Genomic DNA, 22,238 nt, shown 5'->3' with positions numbered 1-22,238 from the left:
AACGTAAAATAAATAAGGAAGACGCATCACAGTGCTCACTTGAGACTTAGAAGAGGCTGCTAAATAAAAGTATTTGATTTTTTTAAAGACTACTGTATCTGGAAATGAGGGTGTGAATAGTTTGCAAAATGTTTAAGGCTTTTTCTTTTTAATTGAAGCTGTGCCTTCTAACACTTACTCTTGATTATTTCCTACTGTCACTAAAATAAACAGTGTATATTAAGGCAGACAAGAGTTTCATTCATAGATGGTGAGCTACACCAGGATTATTTGCAAGTGCAAAGATCACTTGCATGAATAAAGATTTGGTGGATCAGTGATTCTACTGATAAAATGAGTAAAATCCTTCTCCAAACACAATCCAAGTATGTTTCCTTGTTACTTATCCAAGCAAGCCTACTTTTGTGTTGTTCCAGTTTAATTAACTGAAAGCACATAATTATTAATGAGAGCCCTGATAGGGCAGGAGAGGAAACATGCTCCTCAGTGATCAACTTGCAGCCACCACACAAAACCCAGTTCTGTTTGTGCAGGAAAAGCAACCCCCTCCTGCTACATTATTCCATTGATCTACAAACATTTACATCTCCTTTGTTAACTAGTCTTCTGTAGAAATTTCATAATCACTAAGGAAAGCTCTTACAACTGCACCTCAAAAACCTTCTGGTTTAGACTGGATCAGTCTAAAAACCAGGGTCTATTTTAAGTTGTGGTATACATGAAATGTTGGGATTTTCTTGGATGTTCATAATTCATTGTAAATAATTCAAACTGGATTTACAAAAGAGAAGAGGCTGTACAATGAATGTAAGAACCGCATGTTACTGTATCACTGGCAGTCGAAACTAACACGAGTATTTAATAAAGCACAGTATGTTTCCTCCCCCTCTTTCACATGCTTTTGTGATCTATGGTCAGCATCAGGTTGATGAAAATTAACATTGTTGAGGATTTCTCTTCAATATAAAGACTAATTAGCAAGTTCTTCTGGCTATAGCAAGAGAGAGCCTCACCTGAATAAACTCTGTTATCTGTACAGTGCGCACTGAAACTAAACAAAGACAACATTAGTAGCTCACAGATAAATAAGAAATACTTTTGAAGTATCATTGCAGCAACATTAACATAAGGTGCATTCCTCCCCATGTGAGTAATCCGGTTGCAATGCACTACTATGGGAAGCTGAGACCAAGAACGTACTATTTATTTATGTACTTATTTACTTTAAGGGCTAGGCACCTTTACAAGCAATAAGTATTCTGAGTTACAGCAATTAAAAACATCTTGGAAAGTTACATTCAAGCTTTAGCTTCAGGGTTTAAGTCCTACCTTTAAGACACCTTGTAAATGTGATGCTGGTGCTGCACAGTATGAACAACTGCAGATACAACGCAAACCTGGCTTTATGTACCCATTCTTTTTATTAAATAGTCAGCAGGTGAACATTTGCCTTAAGAACAGTTAATGAGCAGCAGGTTTGTGATTTTATTACATACATTTATAAAATACAGCAATAAAATACAGAATCAACCAATGAAAGAGAAAGAATTTGCATATGTTCTGTAAGTCATAAAAAAGCAGAATTAGATCTGAACTTACCACCACTGATTAAGACAGGCTTTCTCCAGCTATCTGCTTTAGGTCATGTCAGATCCTCTAGTTGAGCATTTCTAGGACGGAAGCACTCTCTAGCACCCATGCAGACTAATGCTGAAAGCATATTCTGCTCACTTTCCCTACCCTAAAAGCCTGGCTTAAATCAATGTAGAAACAACAGCAGCACTTATCCTAGAGGGGTGTTTGAAGGACTGAGTGTCTCAGGGCATTGTCATATCACAAGCCAAACAACCAAGAATTCATGGGGATTTGTTCTGTGGAACACCTCCAGTCCTGATCCTGACCAATGGTGAGATGAACTCTGCTGCAAAGCTGCATCTATCCTGTCACTGCAGCAGAGCCCAGCCAGTATTACAGGTGCTGTCCTTCAAAAAACGATTATTAAGAACACAACCAGTGTCCACGAAAGTAAGGACTACAAACAACATCTGTTTATTTAAAGCAAAGATAGTGCTACATCTCCAAAAATACTGTTTTTTTCATGGATCACAATTAAATCGTTGGAAATTTCTGGGACTTCTAGTGCTACGGTTCCTGCAGGGAAACAGAGAAATTGTCCACAACTCCTCAGTGGAATTGTAGCAGTATCCCACTTTATTGGCTACTGTGACCCTGGCAGCCACTGGTGGGCTCAGCACCACTTTAATTACCTTCACGTTACTTAGAAGAGTAGTTCCCAGCTCATGCATCAAAATCCAGCCCCAAAAGATCTGCCTTGGTCTCCCCACCTCCTAGCTAACGTGATCTTTCCAAGAGAGTTGAGTACAGCACGAAGAGACAATCCTATAGGTGGCACTCTTACCCCGACACAATACTGAAGGACCACGAAGCGCTGGTCCTCCTTTCCGTTAGAGGAGGCCCATTTCAGTGAAGAAACCCATTAAAAGCATTAACTCCACAAAGCACTTTCAATGAACATTTTCACTTTATTGTCCATACACTTAAAAACCGGAAACCTATGTTCAAAACACCTACTTTTGAGAATACTGAAATACAAAATATTTCACACAGAAGTTTGTTACTGGAACACAAACAGAAGTGAGACATAGAACACGCTGATGTGTGTTCCAAGTCACAAGTTTAAGAACTGTACCACTACAGAATTGTCACACAGGCTTGGAAAGTGACCATTTGACTGTTTTTAAGTATCACCTCTGCACTTCTAGTATTACACATTTACTTGGAAACTTCTAGCAGTGGACAGAGAACATGATAATTTTGACTTCAAGGTTTGTTTTGAAAGCACCATGACAACAGACTGTTCAAACTATTTCCTTACAGAGGGAAGTCTAAACAGAGACAATTATTGCAGTTATGGCTTTTTACTGGTAATGTTTATTATCTTTGATAGGTTTGTGAATATACAATAACAAGCAAATCAGTATTTCTTGGTAGTTCCTTCTGGAGAGCAAAACAAGCATTGCCCGTTTTAAATTTGTTCTTTTTAATTCTTATATTCTATACAAAAATCCATGTGCTTGGCCAGGCATTGACCAGCTTTCCCTCCCTCTAGATTCTGTAAAACTAAACTAATGCAAACAGGCAAAACTTCTTTATTGGTCAGCAGCAAAGAAGTTCTGCCAGCTTTACACAATAAATAGATCTCTGCTGAATTTTTTTTTTCCAAAGGGTGACATGACTAAATGAGTTTTATTAGTGACACATATACCACACTCCATCACCAAGACTCTAAGCTTAGCCAGAAAGGGAAAGAGGAATGAAGCAAAGGGAAAGGAATGTTTGTTCTAAAACAACTAAAGATTTACGCTGCATTCTGCTTTTCTCTTACAGATCTCAAGGAAATGTTCTCTAAATCTACCTCAAGGTTACTTCTCAAACAAGCATCTTGGTTCAAAATTCAGTTTTGAACAGTAGCTTTTCCTGAAAAACTGAGACATCCCTGCAGTCCGACACTTAGTAATATTCCTAGCTGTTAACAATGCATGTTCATCACTCTCCTCATCGTTTGCTTGCTCGCTTTTCATGCTTATCCTTTGTGTGCTGGTTCCTGCTTTCGTGCCTTGGAGGAGAGTAGCTGACTCTCCTTCTGGACTGAAAGCTGGGTGTGTATGGGTGAATTCTGCGTTTCTTTGGTTTTTCTTCTCTCCGACTTTTGTTCGGCTCAGGCTCTTTACTGTCTTCCTTTTGCTCACGTTCTTGGTCTTGTTCTTTTTGAGACGGTAATGTGTTTTTGATGGTATTAATAAGAAATCTTTTATTTGTACCAGCAAGAGGACATTTCAACCTGTAAAGACATTTAAAAGTCATCAAAAGACAAGATAAAACCATCATGAAACAAGTCTGAGATTTTAACTTCAAATATTTTTAAGACAGGTTTGTGCTTTTGGCTTTCCTTGCATGCCACCTAGTGTAAACTCTCAGAACAGAAAGATATGCTCAAGGTAGTCTCCATTCTCCTTTTATGTCACCCTTTATAGGATTAAAATTATTCTACTTCAACACAGTGAAATCCACATGAATTTCACAGGGTAGTGTGTGCAGGGGGAAGCACAGGATGGCAATATATTTTAAGGTTGATGGTGCTTAACCTAGATACTCAGGAATCAAATATTTAGTATCATATTCCAAGTCAAATTGGAACAGTTTATAAAATGACGATCTACTAAAGTCAGAATTGTGTAACAAATTAAGATATTCAGAAATCAAAATATATACTTGCATTAAGAACCCAAACAGCTGTAGCGATAAAACATACCAATGTATGTAGCGATAAAACATACCAATTTTAACTTGTATCTGGCAACCACCAACGTTTTATTTCTTTTTCTTAAACAGAAAAAATACTTATCCAACTCTTTCCCACCGTTTCCAACTTTCTCTTCCTACAGTTCATCACTTTTGCACATAGTTTATCATCTCTTTCCAGTAAACAAGTATATTTCATTTATCTTGTGGTATCAGCTGTATTCCAAATTCATAAGCTCTTAAAGAATGGAATGAGGAAAAACAAGTTTGAAGATATTCCTGCAGTCAGCAGGAATCACCCTGAAGACTTTGGTTTTGGTAGGAGGCACCGTGATGTTGTCTTCACAACATTTTTGAGTTCTGGAGAAGTTACTGATTACCCTAAAAAAGCAGAGCTGCTGGAGACCACAGTGCCACTTACTGGATCCACTATGGAGTCAACAAATCCTAACACCACAATGTTAGGATCACTTATGCTATCTGAATATTTTGTTTAAGTGTAGAAACTATTCCTGACCATTTAAAAATCTTTGACACCTCTGAATAATCAGAAGTATCAGAATGACAGGAAAAGTGTAACAGAGATCACATCTGATTGTTTCACATACTTCATGACTTTGAACTGGATGCAGCATTTACACTGGTGTTTTGCTTCAGGTCTGCCTACTAAGTATTACTGATAAGTTCTTTAGAGATTTAGAATAAGAACAATCATGAGAGTAATTTTAGAAGTATCCATTAAACAGCCACACTGTCGTATTTCCGCTAGGTATCTCATGAACTATTTCTACAGCATAGCTAGTTTTAGAGTCTTCTAAGCTTTCTGCATATAAATCTACACTAGTTTGCTCCAATCCTAGTTTAAAAAAAAAATCATTAAAAAATTCTAGATCCGCACCTAGTATAGCTGTTTTGTAAATTAGGGAGACAGTATTTATCCATTAACTGTATTACTGGGTAAAAATACAAGACTAACATATGTCAGTAGAATACGGTTTCTACTTCAAGCTATATTACCTACGAACATGGTGCTGAACATGCCATGGCACAGGTTACACTCAAGACATACCACAAAACAGACAACATTTACGTTCTCTGTATGTCTTATGCCAGCACTAAACTGTTGCACCTCAACATTTCCTGCCAATGAGGGCAGCTTTCTTTAGGCTGCACTCACACAAAAGCTATTTCAGATTTGTCTCCTTCCTCCTGCTTTTTCTTAAGAGCTAATGCATTGATTAAGTAGTAAATATATAGCACCAGAATGAGAGAAACTGCCCTAAATAAATTCACCTTCCTGAAGTATTTATTTCTTTCTGGCACTATGAGTGCTCCTTGAGCTATATTAAGAATGAAAACTGATGAGAAATCCAGGGCTTCAGCATCAGCTAAGAGATGCTATTAGTTCAACCTCCTACAGCGACAAAAGCAAGCCACTGGGCTTTCACAGAGCAGAAGTAAGTTATGGCACTGAAGAGAATTCTTAGTCCTTGATTTTAGTGACCTCAGACTTTAACAAAGCAAATTCTACTTTTAACTCTTAAAGGAAACAAGATGAATAGCACATGCTACAAAAGCTCATAATGTTTACATATATCCATGGTTATATGGAGCTGTGAAGATTAAAAGTGAACCACATTAATCCACTGATATCTTTGACAGCATTTCTAATAGTGAGAAAACCGACTCCAATGATGACAAGCTTCTGGCTTGCTGTAGGTCTGATCCTGCAACACTCAATTCAATGACAACTTTGTCTTCAATACAAATTTTGAAAGGCTGGGAGGCAAGCTGAGCCTATGCAAGGTGGAACATGATACTGCTACCTAGTAAACAGGGCCACAGATCAGATTTTAAAAGCTTTTATTAAACAAAAGCCCCAAGCATGTTAAAAAAAAACATTAAAGTTCGAACTGAAGCATGCCTGAAGCAGGGCTGCAGGAGTGACCAAAGCAAGCATGCAACCTACAATTCTTGAGCACTCTGGTCTACAAAATTAACTCCAATTCTGTAGCACCATATTCACTCAGTGTAAGGGTTCATTTGTTACACTGCATGATCCAAGAAGCTAAACCAAACTGTTCTCACCCACAGAACCTTGTCCCCCTCTACAGGTAAGTCCCACACACCCCAAAATCTCCCCACTGTGCAATGACAAAGAGTCAACACCACATTTTGAGCACCAAAAAAGATTAAATTCATTATTGCCAATACAGGTCAAATCCTTACTTTTGATATTTTAAGCCAACTTCTGTGCAATACTACAGAATTTCCAGCCAAAACCTGTCATCAAGTATAGCACTGCAGTTCAGCTATACATTTTACTGTGCAAGCTCTTAACAGTGCAACATGCTGATACCATTTAAGAAACCAGAATGCCATGCGCCAGTCTTTTTCTCTGCTGAGTAACTGGACATATCAGACAGGTTTGGCAGAGCCAGCCTCAGCATACGCAGTAAATCACATCTTTCCAGGGAAGATACAGTGACTGAAGGCAAAAGAAAAAAAAACAACAGGCAGCTAGGGGTTGTTTTGCCAAACCAACTTATCTGGCTGTTACCCCTTCACAAGGATCTCATAAAATAGGAAGCCTGGGAGGACACTGCAAGCTTTTATGGTCTTGGTAGCCATATACAGCTGGCAGGACTTTAGATGGGAACCTGTACTCTGATCACAAGATTTTAATGCATTTACTCTTAATCGCTGTCTGCACTTTGTTTCTCCTGCTCTTTACATGTAAATGAAAGAGATGTAGAGGAATCATACTGCAGTGTTTCTGCACAGTCATGCAACATCCATTCAAAGACAAGATGCAATACAGCATTTCGCAGATCCGGTGCCCTTAAACACTTCAGCCAGATCTTCATGATTTTGTATTCTGCAGTACCTCTAACACGTTTGGTATTGAACAGAAAGCTATTTATATGAATGAAAGCAATTTTAGGGTTGCCTTACAAGAAACAGAGTTAAAAATAATTCAATGCCTCCACACTTTATCTTCTTTTTGTAATTTCATCTGCTCTTACAATGTAGAGCAGAACAAACCATCCCAAAACATCCTGTTTTCCGTATCTTATTTTAGGTAAGCTTTTCAAGTAAGCCAAGAAGACTGTAGTCAGTTCAGCCTTTGCTTACTTGTTACTAGCATCTTCGAAGATAAGACCTACATACTGAGGAAACCAACCAAAAAAGCCTCTAGACCTTTCCCAAGCAGTAGCTTTTGTGGCATTTCAACTGCCTTTCTGAATTAAAGCAGAACAACCCCTAAAAGAGGACCTAACTTCACTGCTATAAGGAAGCTTATGAATTATGTACATAGGACCAACAAAACCACTTAAGGAAAGATGAGCTTTTAGCTTCATTTTACCTCAAAACAAAATAGAAACCCCCAAATATCCTATAGCTTTATTCCACCTGCGTCCAATACTATCTGATTAATCAAGGATAAATCTATCTAATGATTTCAAGTGTTTTTACACTATTTGCCCACAACTTCCCACCCAGGATCCAGCTGACCCTTCAAATGCAACTTCCAAACAGTTGTTTTGCTGTCTTTCTCTTCCCAGAAGTTCTAGCATCAAAGCAGCATCACTGAGATTCAACCACAGATTCTGCTCTCTTTCACTCAACGTTTCTGGCATAAAGACACCTTCAGAAGAGAATCCTCCCTTCTCTTAAACCTTTTCTTGTTTGTGATTAGTTCCACTAATGCTTGACCCAGATACATCGGCAGCAGAATCTACATCATGCAGATATCATAAGGATGTAGGAGACCTCTCACAAGAATCACTATGGCCACAGAGTACATATAAAAGGAGCACTGCAGGAACTAGAAATGCTGCAGTGCTGAGAACAAGAATCTTGAGGAGATCCAAGTTAACACTCAAGAGCCAATCATGCAAAACCTACAAATGTGAATATCCAGTATTTCTTGGATTAATTTGCCAAGGATCTAGACACTGCCAACCTGAGCAGTCCTGAGAGCAAGGTGGCCAGACAGACAAGATTCTTAACCAACTCAGACTTCAATACTGACAGATTCCCCATGGCCAGAGAGTCTCAGATAACTTCCCCTCCCACATAAGCTCTTTTCTGCTGTCACCACCAACCTCCCTGCTGGGGATAAGCCTTTCTTCTACTAACTAACCCCTACAGGTTGCAGCACCTACCAATGTCATCAACAGCACTTATAAGACAATGTAACACTAAAGCAAAGCAATTCCAAACTGGAAGAAATATTAGCAAGGATGGCCCATATTTAAAGGTTGAGTCTTTGTAGCAAAGACTGTGGGCTACAGGATGACTGCTTGGGACATTTTTCCTATACCTGTCAGCTAGGATAGCTTGATGCCTGCAGTTTAGGCTTAAATAGCAGCTGACTATCCATCTCATATGAGGACACAGCAAAAAGTTAAGGTAGGTGTGCTTGGGGAACCTTCTTCAAACAGTGCACTTGAACTATGGAGAACTTACCACTCTGGACGGCAACAGAGAAGTGCTTTGAACCTGAAAGCAGTCCCAAAACAGTGTTCAGAGGCTTGCTGACTATGCTTTTGCTGCAATCAGCACCCACCAGGAGACACTACTCCTTTGTAATGGCATGCACAATATAGATCCCCCCAGGAATGCCACCTCCCCACACACCTCCCTTTAACCAGTTCCTGTGAAATGCCACTGACTCCAGAAATTTATTTCCCAGTATTCATCAGGTGCTGGAGAGCAACATAAACTGGAATCAGAGAAGTATGAGCAGTAGCAGCCTCTGCTTCTCCTTACCCAAAGACAGGTGGCAGAACAAATCTTTTCTTCATAGGCAGAGTTGCTTCAACTATCCAGTATCAATGCGGGACTCATGGCCTTACACTAGATGTCTCCAGGGTTTGTGCATCTCTTCTTCAGGACTCCTCTGATAAAGGGCTGAGGAAATCCCAGAAGTCCTCACGAAACACACCTGTAAGCATTTTGAATTTGGCAAGGAAGGAAGGTTTTGCATTTTACCTGCTAAGATCGTGCTTTTAGACAAGCTGGTGATGACGTATGGTCACATACTCCAGCTGTACACTAGCCTATGCCAGACTCTATGGCAGCAGATCTGACAAATGGGATTACTGCCATTCTAAGGACAAATTTACAGAGGCAAAAGTCCCTGGAGAAGCATCATTTAAAAAAAACAAAAACAAACACCAAACAAGCCCACCATGTCAGTGCAGGATAGCCTGAGCTGCAGACTGCCCAGAGCTAGGATTGTACCTTGAGGAAGTACTGCTACCTTACTGTACTTTTCTTGCTGCATTTCCTAGGAAAAGTATCAACTGCCAAAGGAGACAGGGCACTGCAGAGACTGATCCTTTATTTCACCCAGTATAGCTATCCTCATGTTCCTCTGCAGTTGCAAGAATCCTTACTTCAACAGTTTCAGTTTAGGGTACCACCACACCAACCCTTACGTCAACAGTCTTCCTCCGCCTGAAGCCTTTTAACTATCCTCTCCTCCACCTTTCACACAAGCCTGGCATAGCCAGACATTATTTCACTCTAGTGGAATCTGCAGCTGTTCTGAAGAACAGGTCACCCTTATCCATCTCCTCCTCTGGCAGGTCTTGGGCATCAGACTTTAGTAAACTGCATGCTATCCCAAGCTGATCATCATAGCCAGCTGAGCAGGGCTATTACTCTTTTACAGATAAGAAATAACAAGTAGCCAGGAACAGAAGCCTATACATAGTCCTGGCAGGTATTCCAGACTGCACAAGGGGCAGCAAAGTTGCACAGTGACACTTGGCTATCTCCCAACAGAAATCTTTAGTCTCCATACCTGGAATTAACTTGCAAACTCACTGTAACTGGATACATGCAACACCACTGCTAATTCTCTGCACTGGTTTACCTGGCCATCTGACAAGGCTGACAGCAAAAGCATGCTGTGTCAGTATAGCTATAGCCACCCTAGGGAATTAAATCAATTGAACTACTTTAACAAAAAGGATATAAACACTAGCAGAAATACTGGGTAAAATACACGAAAACACCCCAAAACTTGTTTAGAAAACATAAAAGATTCACTTTTTTTTTTCATCAGGACACTACTTTGATGTCTTCAGAGCTACCAAAACAAACATAACCAAGAAACCAGCTAAGAGCTTGATTAACAGTGCAGGCTTATCTCAGGTTGGTGGAGAAAGCCAAACCATATCTACAAATGAGGTTAATACAGTCAACTGATGCACTACTTGCATGGTCATCCCTAGATCAAATAGTTTCTTATCAAAGTTACATACATTACTTTAGAGATGAATAACCCTTCTCAGCATGTTATTACTTCTTTAATCATAATTACATGCATTACATTCCATGATAATCTAGCTGTAAAAACTGAAACACTGCACTGAAGAATTAATACTGAATTTCACTTAAGATTTAAATACTGTGATTCTTTTCCGGCTGGCTATACAAATTAGTCCCTGGGTTATTGGATTATACTTCGAGTTCATTTTTTGCTGCAGTTTACATGTGGATTTTCTGCTAGAGGATCATTTCTTATTTTCATTGTATTAAGGGTTTAGATTTGTTAGGTTGTGAATTCAGGCTAAAATCCCTTTAACTTAAACAGAATGTAACCCAGTAAAATGTGGCCAGTATGTGCATGCACGCTGAAGCTACTCAGTATTTTCAAGACTCACAAGGTTCCAATCTCAACATCACAATTCCATCAATTATATGAAAATGCTATTATAGAAGCTATTCCCAGTTTTCCAGTTGCTTTGACTTCAACATATTCAGTCAATCAATTTAATGCAAGCAGAATTTACCTGAACTTCCTTCTTATCTGGACTCAAATTTTTGCCCAGACAAACTAATACCTGGATGAAGACAAATTATTTAAACATGAAGCACGTTAAAGGTAAGAGACTTCTATCACATGTTAAATGTAAGACTTATTTTGGCATTGGCCATAGCATTCATTTCCTCTTCGCACAACTTACCAACCCATAGCTCCCATTGTCTCAGCTCTGGTTCTCCCGCGTTTTGCCTCTTTAAGTAACTCTTCCACAGCCTTCCTAAATATGAGGAGAAAAAAAAAGTTACCACTTGCACAACACAAGCACTTGCCACTTTATGTACTTACGTAAATAAATTGGATAGCTGTTTCATGGAAATGAAGTAAGAAATAAAGAGGCTACCAAAATAATATTGATTTTTATTAAGATAATTCACATTCCTATGCACCAAAATTAAAATAAATGTTCTAAGATATTAAAAGTGATTAAAACTGTTGCAAACACAATAGTTGCAACACTAACTGAAGAGCAGAAAATAAAAGTGTACAAAATTGACGTGCTACACTGAAAAGCAAGTCCCTGTCACTTCACTTTAGGAATGCTCTTCCCTGCTGTCACTTCACATAGGTTTTTCCTGAAGTCTCTCAACCACAGCAGACCTATTTTGAGCACAGCTCACGACCACCAGTAGAACAGCAAGCAGTCAGATGATAATAAAATCACTGCAACTACCAGCTCTGAAACTGCACTACCTTCATGTAAAAGTGGAAGAAAAGAGACCATAATTGTGACTATGATCCACCACTACCCAGAACAACCAACCTTTACATTCAGTACCTTCTAAAACAAACTGGCCAGGCTAGCACTGTAGCAATTAAGTAACTATGCTCACATAAAAAGTCATCAGAGTCTAAATTATGCAAATTAGAGAACTCTTGCAATATCAGTCTTTCAGTTCTCTTTACAAATTAATTTCAACTGCTTTACAGTACATGCTTGAAGTTAATGGGAAAACCAATGAATGGATAATGTGAGCCATTTATTTTATAAATTGAATGCATAAACTAACAATTTGGTTAGTTAACTGTAAGCAACTGTTTATGTCAACCAAAAATAACTGCAAGACAGAAAAGGAAAGCTATGTACCTGGCCGTAATACCTAGTATTAAGACTGAAGGCTTGAGGAACTGAAGGCAGGAGATAGTAAACAGGGTATTTATTGTTTAGGTCTCCCTGCTATGTTGTCTGCTGGCATTTAGACTTGCATGAGCAACACAGTCGTCATACTGATCGTACAAGTGTGTGTGTAGATTGTGGAAAAATGCAACTGCCAGACGTCAGCTCAACCTTCAAGGAAGTCATGTCCCATCATGTTATGGTATTATCAGCATAGCAGGATCTTGGGGCTTTGCCACAGCTTAAGAAAAGCCCAAGTATCAATTTTGTTGTCAAGCCAAAATTGAGACGAGAGAAGTCAAGAGCTATCTAACAGCAGAGGCAGGTGTGAGGAGAAAAGTAAGCAATTTGCATTGCAGGTTCATGGGAAGATCTAACAAGTTAATGCTGGGCTCTAAACATCTAACAGGATGATTTACTACTATTTAGGTTATTAAGGTCTACATAGAAAACACAAGAGGTCTTAGCTTTAAATGCATACACTGCATGGGCATAACAGGGATTGAAAATAAGCAGTGCGGAATTTCCTTCAATAGCTAAAGTGCTATGTGGTTACACAGCAGCCTGCCATCTGCCAGTCTAGATATAACCTTCTTCAGTTTGTTACGGTCTTAACATAAGCCTTTTCCTTTAAGAGTTTGCATCTGAAGGGCTTTGCAAAGGAAAGTGTTCCAAGGCTTCCACAGAAATGATATTAGAGAAACACGCTGAAATTTGTAGTATTGCTTCCCTGTGCACTAGTCTATCAATGGCACATTGGTGAAAGGTTCCTCATAGAAGTCTCTCTCTTTCTTATGTAAGATTATTAGTATGTCACAGCAGCAGCTGGGCTTGAGGTACCTCAAAACCTTTTTTAAGCATTGTGCTTAAAGATTGTGAGGACATATTGTATACCCAGTCACATCACAGCCATTCATGGAAACAGAGTACCTGCCCAGTAAGTTGTCACCTGTCTGAGTTTCCTGCATGTAGATCTTAAGTCCAGTATAAGCAAACTCACCAGCTACTCCTGCCTTCCCAGGTAAGAGCAGTGGGTGTGTGGGACAGCTACTCCTCCAGAAAGAAAGGGTAGGAAACAAAGGCTCTGCCACTGGAACTTGGGAGATGTTACATTCACAGGCTTCAATGAAATTATGGCATAATTTAGTTTTTCTCCAGACCCAGAATTTGCTACCTGAGCAGCCTGAGCTTGTTTATAGTCATGACAGCAGAAACACATGGCTTCCTAAAAGCTTGTCCTGAGCCTTCAAACAGCAATGTCAGATGAAGAGGAGGAAAGGGGAAAAAGAGTGTCTGACTTTTACTCTCCAGTTACCAAACTTGGCGATAATGTTCTGAGAAACCTGACTAGGAAGCAGATAAAAAGCTTCTCGTTAATATTATAAAACCTCTCCTTATTTTATAATTAAAATCGTAACCCAAAGCATCTGAGCTACAAAGCACTAATAAAACACACATTTTTTAACAACTAAGATTTGGCTTTAGAGGAAACATAACAATAAATTAATATGGTGACACCAATTCTATTAACTTAGGAAGGAATTATAAGCCATTAAGTATCTGAGACCTTTTTTTCTCTGGTTATATCAAAGATCAGACTGACTTGGCATCCATCTTAGTAGCCTTATAAGTCAACACCCTCCTTTGTAATCAAACACTGTTTCCTAATATTGGTCTTTCAACATCACTCTTACTCACTGCACCTTTACAAAGCCCTTTCGACTTGCACAGACAAATGAGAAAAACCAAGCTCAGATCCTCTTTGAAAGAATGTGTTTCCACTCACTGAACTTATACCCTCTACAGAAGCAAGCCAAAAGCTTAAAAGCTATGCAAACGAGGTTTTTACATTTGCTTTTAGAGGCCTCTTGGGACTCTGCATTCTTTGTTCTCTTCATTTTTACAGCTTGGTTGTAATACAAACAGTCCTGCGGCTGCCAGCTTCAACTCCAGGAGTGGCAGCATGAGCAAAGGGAATGCAGCACGCAGCTTTCACATGAGAGCCACCCAAAGACCATGGGATTGATAGGAGGGAAAATTAGGGTCAGGGGCACATTTAAGAACACTGTAATCATTCTGGAATGGTTTATAGCAAGTACCACTTAAAACTTGCTGTGGCAATCCTTTCTGAGCAGTCAAGCTTAGCTGCAGAAATACAGTAACACAAAGATAAAAGCAATGGTATTTTTATCTTCCAGAGCATGGTCCCAAGACCTAGCTACATTTTGGAGAGATTAGACTTTTTCCTCTATATTCTAAGGTTACAGGCAAAGCTCCTGTTAAATAAATCCTAACAACCTGCATTACAAATGAATGTGCTCAAAGAACGGGAGAACGTTTAAGGCTCTGAAATCAGGCAATACCAGAGATACTTTCTATTCCTCACTCAGGGCAGAGCTTCAGGTTTCATTTGGCTTTTTTTTTTTTTCCCCAAAGATCAAACAGGTTGAAAAATTAATAATTGGTAATAAAGAGTTATGTCTGATACAGTTACAGGCAATGAAAACACCATGTCATTACAGAGACCACCCAATGCTTGTAACTACAGACCACTGCTAGCAGAAGACACATCATGCTGGATCTGATGGCTGAGAGGCCACACAGCTACAGGTCTATACCCAGGTCCAACCAGCAGCAAGGTTGAAAATCTATTCCAAGCAGGCAAAGTGTAGACAAGTGGAAAAATTCAGCAGCCTATCCACACAACCGGACCTCACGATTCCCTTATTCCTCTATTTTCCCCACTGTTGCTTCTCCGCAAGTCACCTGAACCTATCCCTTTCCCCACCTTTGGTTCCTCCCCTGCACATCCCATAATAAGCCACAGGCAATCTCAAAATCCTGTTCTCACACATCCCATAATGCGTCACAAAACCCTAGGCAGCAACACCCTTAAGTCCCAAAGGCACCCCAGCATTGACTCATCTTGATGGGTGTCACGCCTGGAAGCTGAGGCTGGCTCCTGGAGTCAGTCCTGGGAGAGGCCTAGAGAAGACATTCATTCCTCCTGGTCCTTACTGTGGGGTTCCCATCTGACACTGTGCCCTGTGCTCCTCTGAGCTTGTGAAGATGGACCGCTGATGGGCTGGTGGCTCTTGGGATGGGCTTGGGAGAAGTCAGGGCTGGGTATTATTTGGGATCCCACATCCACCATGGTCTTCCTTTAGTCACCACAGAAGGGTTCTTAAAGACCACTTAGTTGCAATTCCCCTGCCACAGGCAGGGACACCTTCCACTAGACCAGGTTGCCCCAAGCCCCATCCAACCTGGCCTTGAACACTGCCACAGATGGGGCAGCCACGGCTTTTCTGGGTAACCTGTGCCAGTGCCTCACCACCCTCACAGTAAGCATTTCTTCCTAATATCTAACACAAATCTACCATCTTTCAGTTTGAAGTCATTCCCCTTGACCTGTCCCTACATGCCCTTGTAAGAAGTCCCCCTCCTCTGTGGACATGCCTGGCAGCTTTCAGCACATAACCTAACAAACTCTGCCATCTCCACCCATGCCATCATCTCGTTAAAGATCTGATGAGAACTGTAATGAAAATGTATCTACTGGAATTGCTTCACAGCACACAATTGGCTATGGAAGTACACAGACCTGGAGCAGTAGGGCAGCCTTCGTATTCAACACCTCCCAAAGTCAGAGAAGGGTCATCTTTATTACACACTTTCATGAAAGACTTTCATAGCATTAATAACCGCTTGCAGTCTATACCATTACTATTCAACTCAAAGGCCAGGCTGCTTGGCTATTGCAATCCCCAAAATCACACTTAAACCTACTTCCTGAGGCACTCTAGGTTCTGACAGCAAGCTGCAAGCCCAGGAAGGAAAATAGCAGGGTTTTTTAATCCGTTTTCTTAACGTAGTTTTATGCTGACTACACAACTTCTTTTCAACCATGCATGGGACTGGAAATAGAAGTGATGTTGGTATTCTGATTACATCTGAATAATTAATCTCAAGCCCTTCAGTCAAGTAAAAGACTGAAAATACCGCCTTTCACAGTAAAGGAATGGTAACGAAGGCCAGTGTTATCTACAATTGACTCCTGTGAGCTGATTTGGCCTATCTGCTCACACTTACTAAGAAAACTGATGAAAACAAGTGTCAAAAATACAGCCTAACCCACAATATTAAGAGCAAGAATGGGAAAAAAAATGGACAAATATGCCACAAACTTGCTAACATTTGTTCAAGGGCAAAGACACACCACACTGGGCATGTGAATGCTCTCACCCTCTGTCGATCAGGTTTCTACCTGCTTAAACATTCTATTTGTCAGTTCCATGAATTCTATTTGCAGCACATTTCTGTGTTGATATTCTGACCAGCTTGAGTAGTGAACATACCACTCCATTTCAGACTCTGATTTTAACTTGCAGACCACTTTTTTTTTGCCATGAATATGAGAAAGAATGGCATACCAAATCCTAAAACTTTGATTTTTAACTGTTAAAAACAACAGTAAGAACTATCAATTAACACCTCCAAGGCACAAAGCTTGCTTGCTGAAAAGTGTAATTGGGATGCCTGTACAGCAAAAATATTAGACTACAGATTCTCAGCTACAGTCCTCTTGTGACAGAATTAAAGCAATCCTCATGATTCAGAACAGCACCTCCTTAAGAAACACTTAATTCCAAGTAAATTGTGCTCCAAACAAGCCCAGTAGGCACCTCTAATAAAGTATGGTATCCAAGGTTATGTAATATTTATAGCTGTTGAAAGACAGAATGGATTATGGAAGAATTTAGACAAATATGTAACAAAGCTACTTTTATGTTCACAGAGAAATGACATATTTGCTGGCTTCAAACACACAAAACCACCATGACAATTTAGGAAGGAGACAGGGAAGAAAGAAGTTTTATTTTAGATAGGGATATAAAGTATTATTTCTGTAATATCTCAATGGATATTTAGTTGAAATAAACTAAGAAAAGGACATGCACTTTCTTTCAGGGGAAATAAACTAAACAGTTCCTAGTAGCTGATTGTAACCTTTCCCCCCCCCCCCCCCCCCCCCCTTCTGGGGTCCTATCTTCACAATACCATTAATTATGTATTAACAGAATTTAGTCTAGAATTTTCTTAGATTCACACTGTATCTCAAGACTCTGGGCCTTCACTGATGTACCAGTACGTTCACAGGAAAAAACATCAGTTCATACTTCTAGCAAAAGTTACTGCGTGAAATGGAGCAGAGGAAGTAAGTCAGCAAAATGCAGCAAATATTACTATTTTACACACTTGTAGTATTTACAGCATTTACAGTTTTAAAATCCAGAGTATGCAACAGTCACATGGTAACTTGTGAGTCAGTATTCAGCTTTGATAGCAACTATCACTTCGTATTAAAGTGAGAAAAACATCAAACGCAAGGTCAAGGAAGAGTCAGACACAGTGAAACTGAAAAATAACAGCAGGAAAATGTGTCAGTAAGGGCAAAACAGAACAAGCAAGATGAAGAGACCTCTCCTTAGATAACAACAAAGAAATAGGACTTATTTGTCTTAACAGATCACTATTTGGAATGCTGGGGCACAAAATTTGTTTCAGACCTAAGAAAACATGCACAAAAAAAGTTATACTTCTTTTTCTGCCATGGTAAATAAAATAAACCCCATACATCTGTTATTTAAGACCTGCACATGCAAGACAAGCATAAATTCAGAGACAGACTACTGAGAATATTCCAAATAAGCCCATTTTTAAAAACTCAAAATATACCTGAAATAGTTAACACTGTAGCTGGAGAACAGAAATGCCATTATTTGTATGCAAAAGCCATATTATCAAAAGCCTAAAAATTATAAACCTTAACTACCATCTCTGTACTACTCACAGGAGAGTATGGTCAACAGGTCATTGAATATGAAACTAAGGAGTAATGTCTGTAAAACCAAAGGATAAAAAGGTCTGTATTAAACTCCTGAAGACTGTATAGGGAAGCATATTTGGAGTAAGAAATATCCAAGCATGACATCTACATGCATGCAGCACAAGCTGAATTCAGGGTGCTACTAGCAAAGTGAGCTGTTACGAAAGCTGATGGCAGAAAACGTAACTGGTCATAGAATGGTTTGGGTTGGAAGGCACCTTAAAGACCACCTAGCTCCAGCCACCCTGCCATGGGCAGGGACATCTTCCACTGGACTAGATTGCAAAAAGCCTTATCCCATGGTAGGAGGATCCAGCCCAGAAAGTGATAATCAAGTATTGTACTTGTAATGTGTTCAGAGACAGATGGCAGCATGGATTGAAGACATTGGATAGTTAAACTCTACTGTGTACCACGTGATAAGTAATACTGAGCTGCTTCTTCACTACCATAATGCCACAGCAAAGGAATAGCAAATCCCAATTCCAACTGAAGCTATGAGGCTGGATAAAACTTTGAATCTGGCTCCTGGGAAGGAGAGCATCAGAACAAGACTGGAGCAGGCAGCCACAGACAGTGACTGACTGGCTATACCCTGAGGCCTGGGGGACCTCAAGTCCCAAGCACAGCCACAGAAGCCAGAAGACAGGCAGCATGAAAGAACAGTGACACAGTTTGAACTTGCTATGAATGAAAAAGGTTTAAATGTGGAATGCCACTAGTAAAAATAACATTCATGCATATACAGAAACTTTTAAGTGATGATCTGAGAGCAGAAGTAGCTTACTAAGAATTAAAGGCCTCTTAGACAGCATTATGTGCTTGAGGCCTTCCACCACTGCAGTGCTATCAATTCTGGCTCGTTTAAAATACCTGACAGATATAAGCAGAGAGAAGTTATTTTCTATAAGCACTCTCAGACATAGTTTCTTTAAAGTTAAGGGAGGGACCCATGAGGAGAACAGTTCAGAAAGCTTCTGGTCATCAAGTCACTGTAACGTGTTTTTTTAAACATCCATAATAAAACTGCAGTTACAAACAAGCATGTTTAAAAAAAAAAAATCCAGTAACTACAAATAGGATTATTACTCCAAAATTTGTGATATAAACACCTAAAGTCTATTCCTTAAAGCAAAAGTAAGAGGCCTACTGTGACTGAGAGTCCACATACAGAAATCTACATTTAAACCCTAAGTGTTTGCTTGGGAACACAAGTAACTCAGTATGCACAGAGAGGTGCATCTTCTCATCCCAAGAAAACATAAAGCAGAAAACAATTTAATTATTTTCCACAAAATAACTGCCAAACACTTTGTATTATTCCATACAAGGAATAGAACAATTTTAACAGTTAGTCAACAGCCAGATCTCCAGCACTGAACCTTGAAATTTGTAAGAAAACAAAGTTTGGGCTTTATTTATTTTACCATTTACAAGAAAATAAAGTTTGGGTTTTATTTATTTCACCAAGTATCACCAAATGATAACTGATGAAAGATGAGCCAGCTAAGATTTCTCAAGCTTGTTTCTAAATGGTACCTGCATGCCTCACAAGAATAACTGGTTTTTGTAATGGATTTCCTCATGATGCACGAGGATTTGGTTACTTTTATACTGCAACTCCCCCAGCGAGGCCTCAAAGGGTTTGTCATGAGAACTCGGAGCAGCGCAGCTCCAGGGGCGCACCCCTTGGCGCGCACCCACCGTTACCCAGGGGCCGCGGCGGTGTCGGTATGAGCAAAGCCGAGCTCGGTCTCCTCCCCCCGTGGACCAGCAGCCGCCTCCCGCCCCGAGAGCCAGGCCGGGCGCCGGAGGGGCCGTCCCAAGGCAGCGGCCAGCTCGGAGCACACCGGCAAGCAGCGCAGAGCCCCGCAGCCCGCGTCCCACTTCGCGAGGCCCGGGGCCCGCTCCAGACCACCACTGCCTGGGCCCTGCGGGGCAGAAAATGACGCCGGGCCCTGTTCGGGGGAGAAAACCCGCTAAGGCCCAGAACTCCGGCAGACGCTCAGCAGTCCTCGCCGCTCACCTCTCCAGGTCTGGGTCCTCCTCCATGTCGGCGCCCACTCTCCCCGATACGGCCCAGCTCCTTAAGCGAATGCCAGCGCCATTCCCCCTTCGCAGCCCAGAGCGACAGGGGCAGGCGCAGAGGACGGTGAGGACCCCGGCGGGGAGGAGTCGGGGCGGGGCGAGCCGGGCCGCCGCCACACCCACAGGGTACCTACGGCCACAGGCGGGCGCGAGCGGCCTCTCAGGAGGGGGAGAGCGGTGTCACAGCCGGCGCGGTGGGCTCCTGCCCGCTCTGTTGCATGCCGGCAGGACGCACCAGACACCTCCGTCCCGGCGGCAGGAGCGCTGCGGGTCCCGCACCAGGAGAAGACGGTGTGGGGCGCTCACCGTTCGCTCGTCCGTGTCTGAGTGAAGACGGACGGGAGTGGGCTCGGCGGCAGCTCCCGGGGAGGCGGGAGTGGGGCTGCGCCTGCTGTCAGCGGCGGAGTCCCCGGGAACTTTTCATTCAGTGGGGCCGCAGGACTCCGGCGGACAGGGACAGGTCTTCTCTCAGTGCTCTGTGCTAGCCATTCCCGGCCGGCCCCTCCTCCGCCGGGGCCCCGCCCCACGAGGCGATCTGCGATCAGGCGAGTGGTGGGGACACCCCGGCCTAGGGCTCCGCCGCGGCCCGCCCCGGCCGCGCTCCCATAGGCTGGTGAGCGCCCGGCCGCCCGGCCCCGCGCCCCGGGCTGCCGCCGGAGTGGCGGAGCGCGGCTGTCACTTGGGCTGCGCCGCTTCCCAGGGTGGGGGGCGGGAGCACCGGCCCGGTCCAGCGGAGGAGCGCTCCGCCAAGTGCTGCGCGGAGTTTGCCTCCCGCCGTGCGGAGCAGGCGGGCGCGGCCGGGGTCGGCTCGGCTGAGGGGCGCGGCTGCGGCTGAGGAGAGTGTGGTGCGGACGGCGGCGGTGGTGAGTAACTTCCCTGCCCCACCGCGGTGCCGACTGGCTCAGCCGCCCTCCCCTCGGCCGGCGGCGGCCGCACCCCCGCTCTTCCTCGGCCGCGGCTCGGTGGGCTCCCCGCGGAGGTGGTGGGGCTGGGCCTGCTGCGGCTGCCGGGTTGCGCCGCCCTGTAGGGGCAACAAGTACGGGAGAGGAGCCGGGGCTGAGGTGTGTGAGCAGGGTCTCTGCCCCGGGGCTTCGGCGGGAGCGACTCTGCGCGGGGAGAGCGGGGATTCCATCCGGCCTCCGCGGGAGAGCGGCTGCGAGCGGTTCCCTGCCCGCTGGCGGTGAGCGGGGACTGCGCCTGGAGCCGCGACGGACGCGGGCGGTGGGGCTGCTACACTAGCGGCTGTGCTCCGAGTCCCCGAGCGCACCTCCGCTGCTCCCGGGCAGCTCGGTTAACGGAGCGGCTGCCTGCGAGGGAGTCAGGTTACTGCGGGTGGGGGAGGCAGGGGAACAGCTGCGAGCGAGCCCCTGCTGCAGGAGGTGGTTTCACGTTGTGGGTCTTACAGCTGCAGCCCGGCGCTGCCTGTGAGATGTCTCTGAGCCCTGTGTAGTTAGTTGGCAGCTATTTCGAAATATTAACTCCGGTCCTCGCTTCTCTGACCCAGGCGGTCTGGGTTTTTCCCCCGTTTGTTAGCTCTTATCCCTGAAAACGTGGTTAAACGACTTAAAAGCCTCGTGTCTTTTCAGTTTTAGCAAGGCATACTTTGTCATTGCTCGTCGGCCAACTAATTGAGAAAGCAGTTGCTGGAGCGGTGGTAGTGAGGAATCTGACAGTCCCTTTTGACTCTTCTCACTGTTCCTGATGCAGAGAGCTGATTGTTTACTTCTGCAGAAATCCACTATTAAGTACTTCTGAGCTTCGCTTAATTCCTTTTTTAATTACATGATATTGTGGGTTTGTGTTTGTCTCCGTGTGCAAAGTAAAAAAAATATCTGTTGGGGATTAGCTTTGGGGTACGTTTGAAAGTCTCTGGAAATAAATTTCAAATCATAAATGCTCTTGAGCTTCTGTTAGAAGGGAAACTGGTCTGAGCTCGGCTCTCATTGAACAAACGCTTTGAATTACTTGGCTTTTTATTTTTC

The 22,238-nt window shown here is 42.5% G+C and overlaps 1 protein-coding gene across 3 annotated transcripts; it reads right to left on the bottom strand.

Moving 5' to 3' along the window:
- Positions 1 to 2,523: 2,523 nt before the first annotated feature.
- POLR1D (RNA polymerase I and III subunit D) lies at positions 2,524 to 20,353 on the bottom strand. Of its 3 annotated transcripts, none has more exons than XM_061374562.1 (3): positions 20,195 to 20,353; positions 11,307 to 11,381; positions 2,524 to 3,862 (listed from the first exon to the last, which is right to left on the bottom strand). In XM_061374562.1, the coding sequence occupies exons 1-3, from the start codon at positions 20,218 to 20,220 to the stop codon at positions 3,577 to 3,579; spliced, it is 387 nt and encodes a 128-aa protein (XP_061230546.1). In that variant the 5' UTR covers positions 20,221 to 20,353; the 3' UTR covers positions 2,524 to 3,576. The 3 variants fall into 3 exon arrangements, with proteins under 3 accessions (XP_061230546.1, XP_061230547.1, XP_061230545.1); XM_061374563.1 differs by having other exon boundaries at positions 11,307 to 11,377; positions 20,195 to 20,346; XM_061374561.1 differs by lacking the exon at positions 20,195 to 20,353 and adding an exon at positions 19,708 to 19,814.
- Between the last annotated feature and the right edge of the window lie 1,885 nt (positions 20,354 to 22,238).

Source organism: Neopsephotus bourkii, unplaced genomic scaffold, assembly GCF_033783945.1.
Source record: "Neopsephotus bourkii isolate Nb327-2 ecotype Australia unplaced genomic scaffold, CSIRO-AGI_Nbou_v1 NB_1638, whole genome shotgun sequence".
Lineage (NCBI taxonomy): Eukaryota > Metazoa > Chordata > Aves > Psittaciformes > Psittacidae > Neopsephotus > Neopsephotus bourkii.
This window is presented reverse-complemented; position numbering and strand designations above follow the sequence as displayed.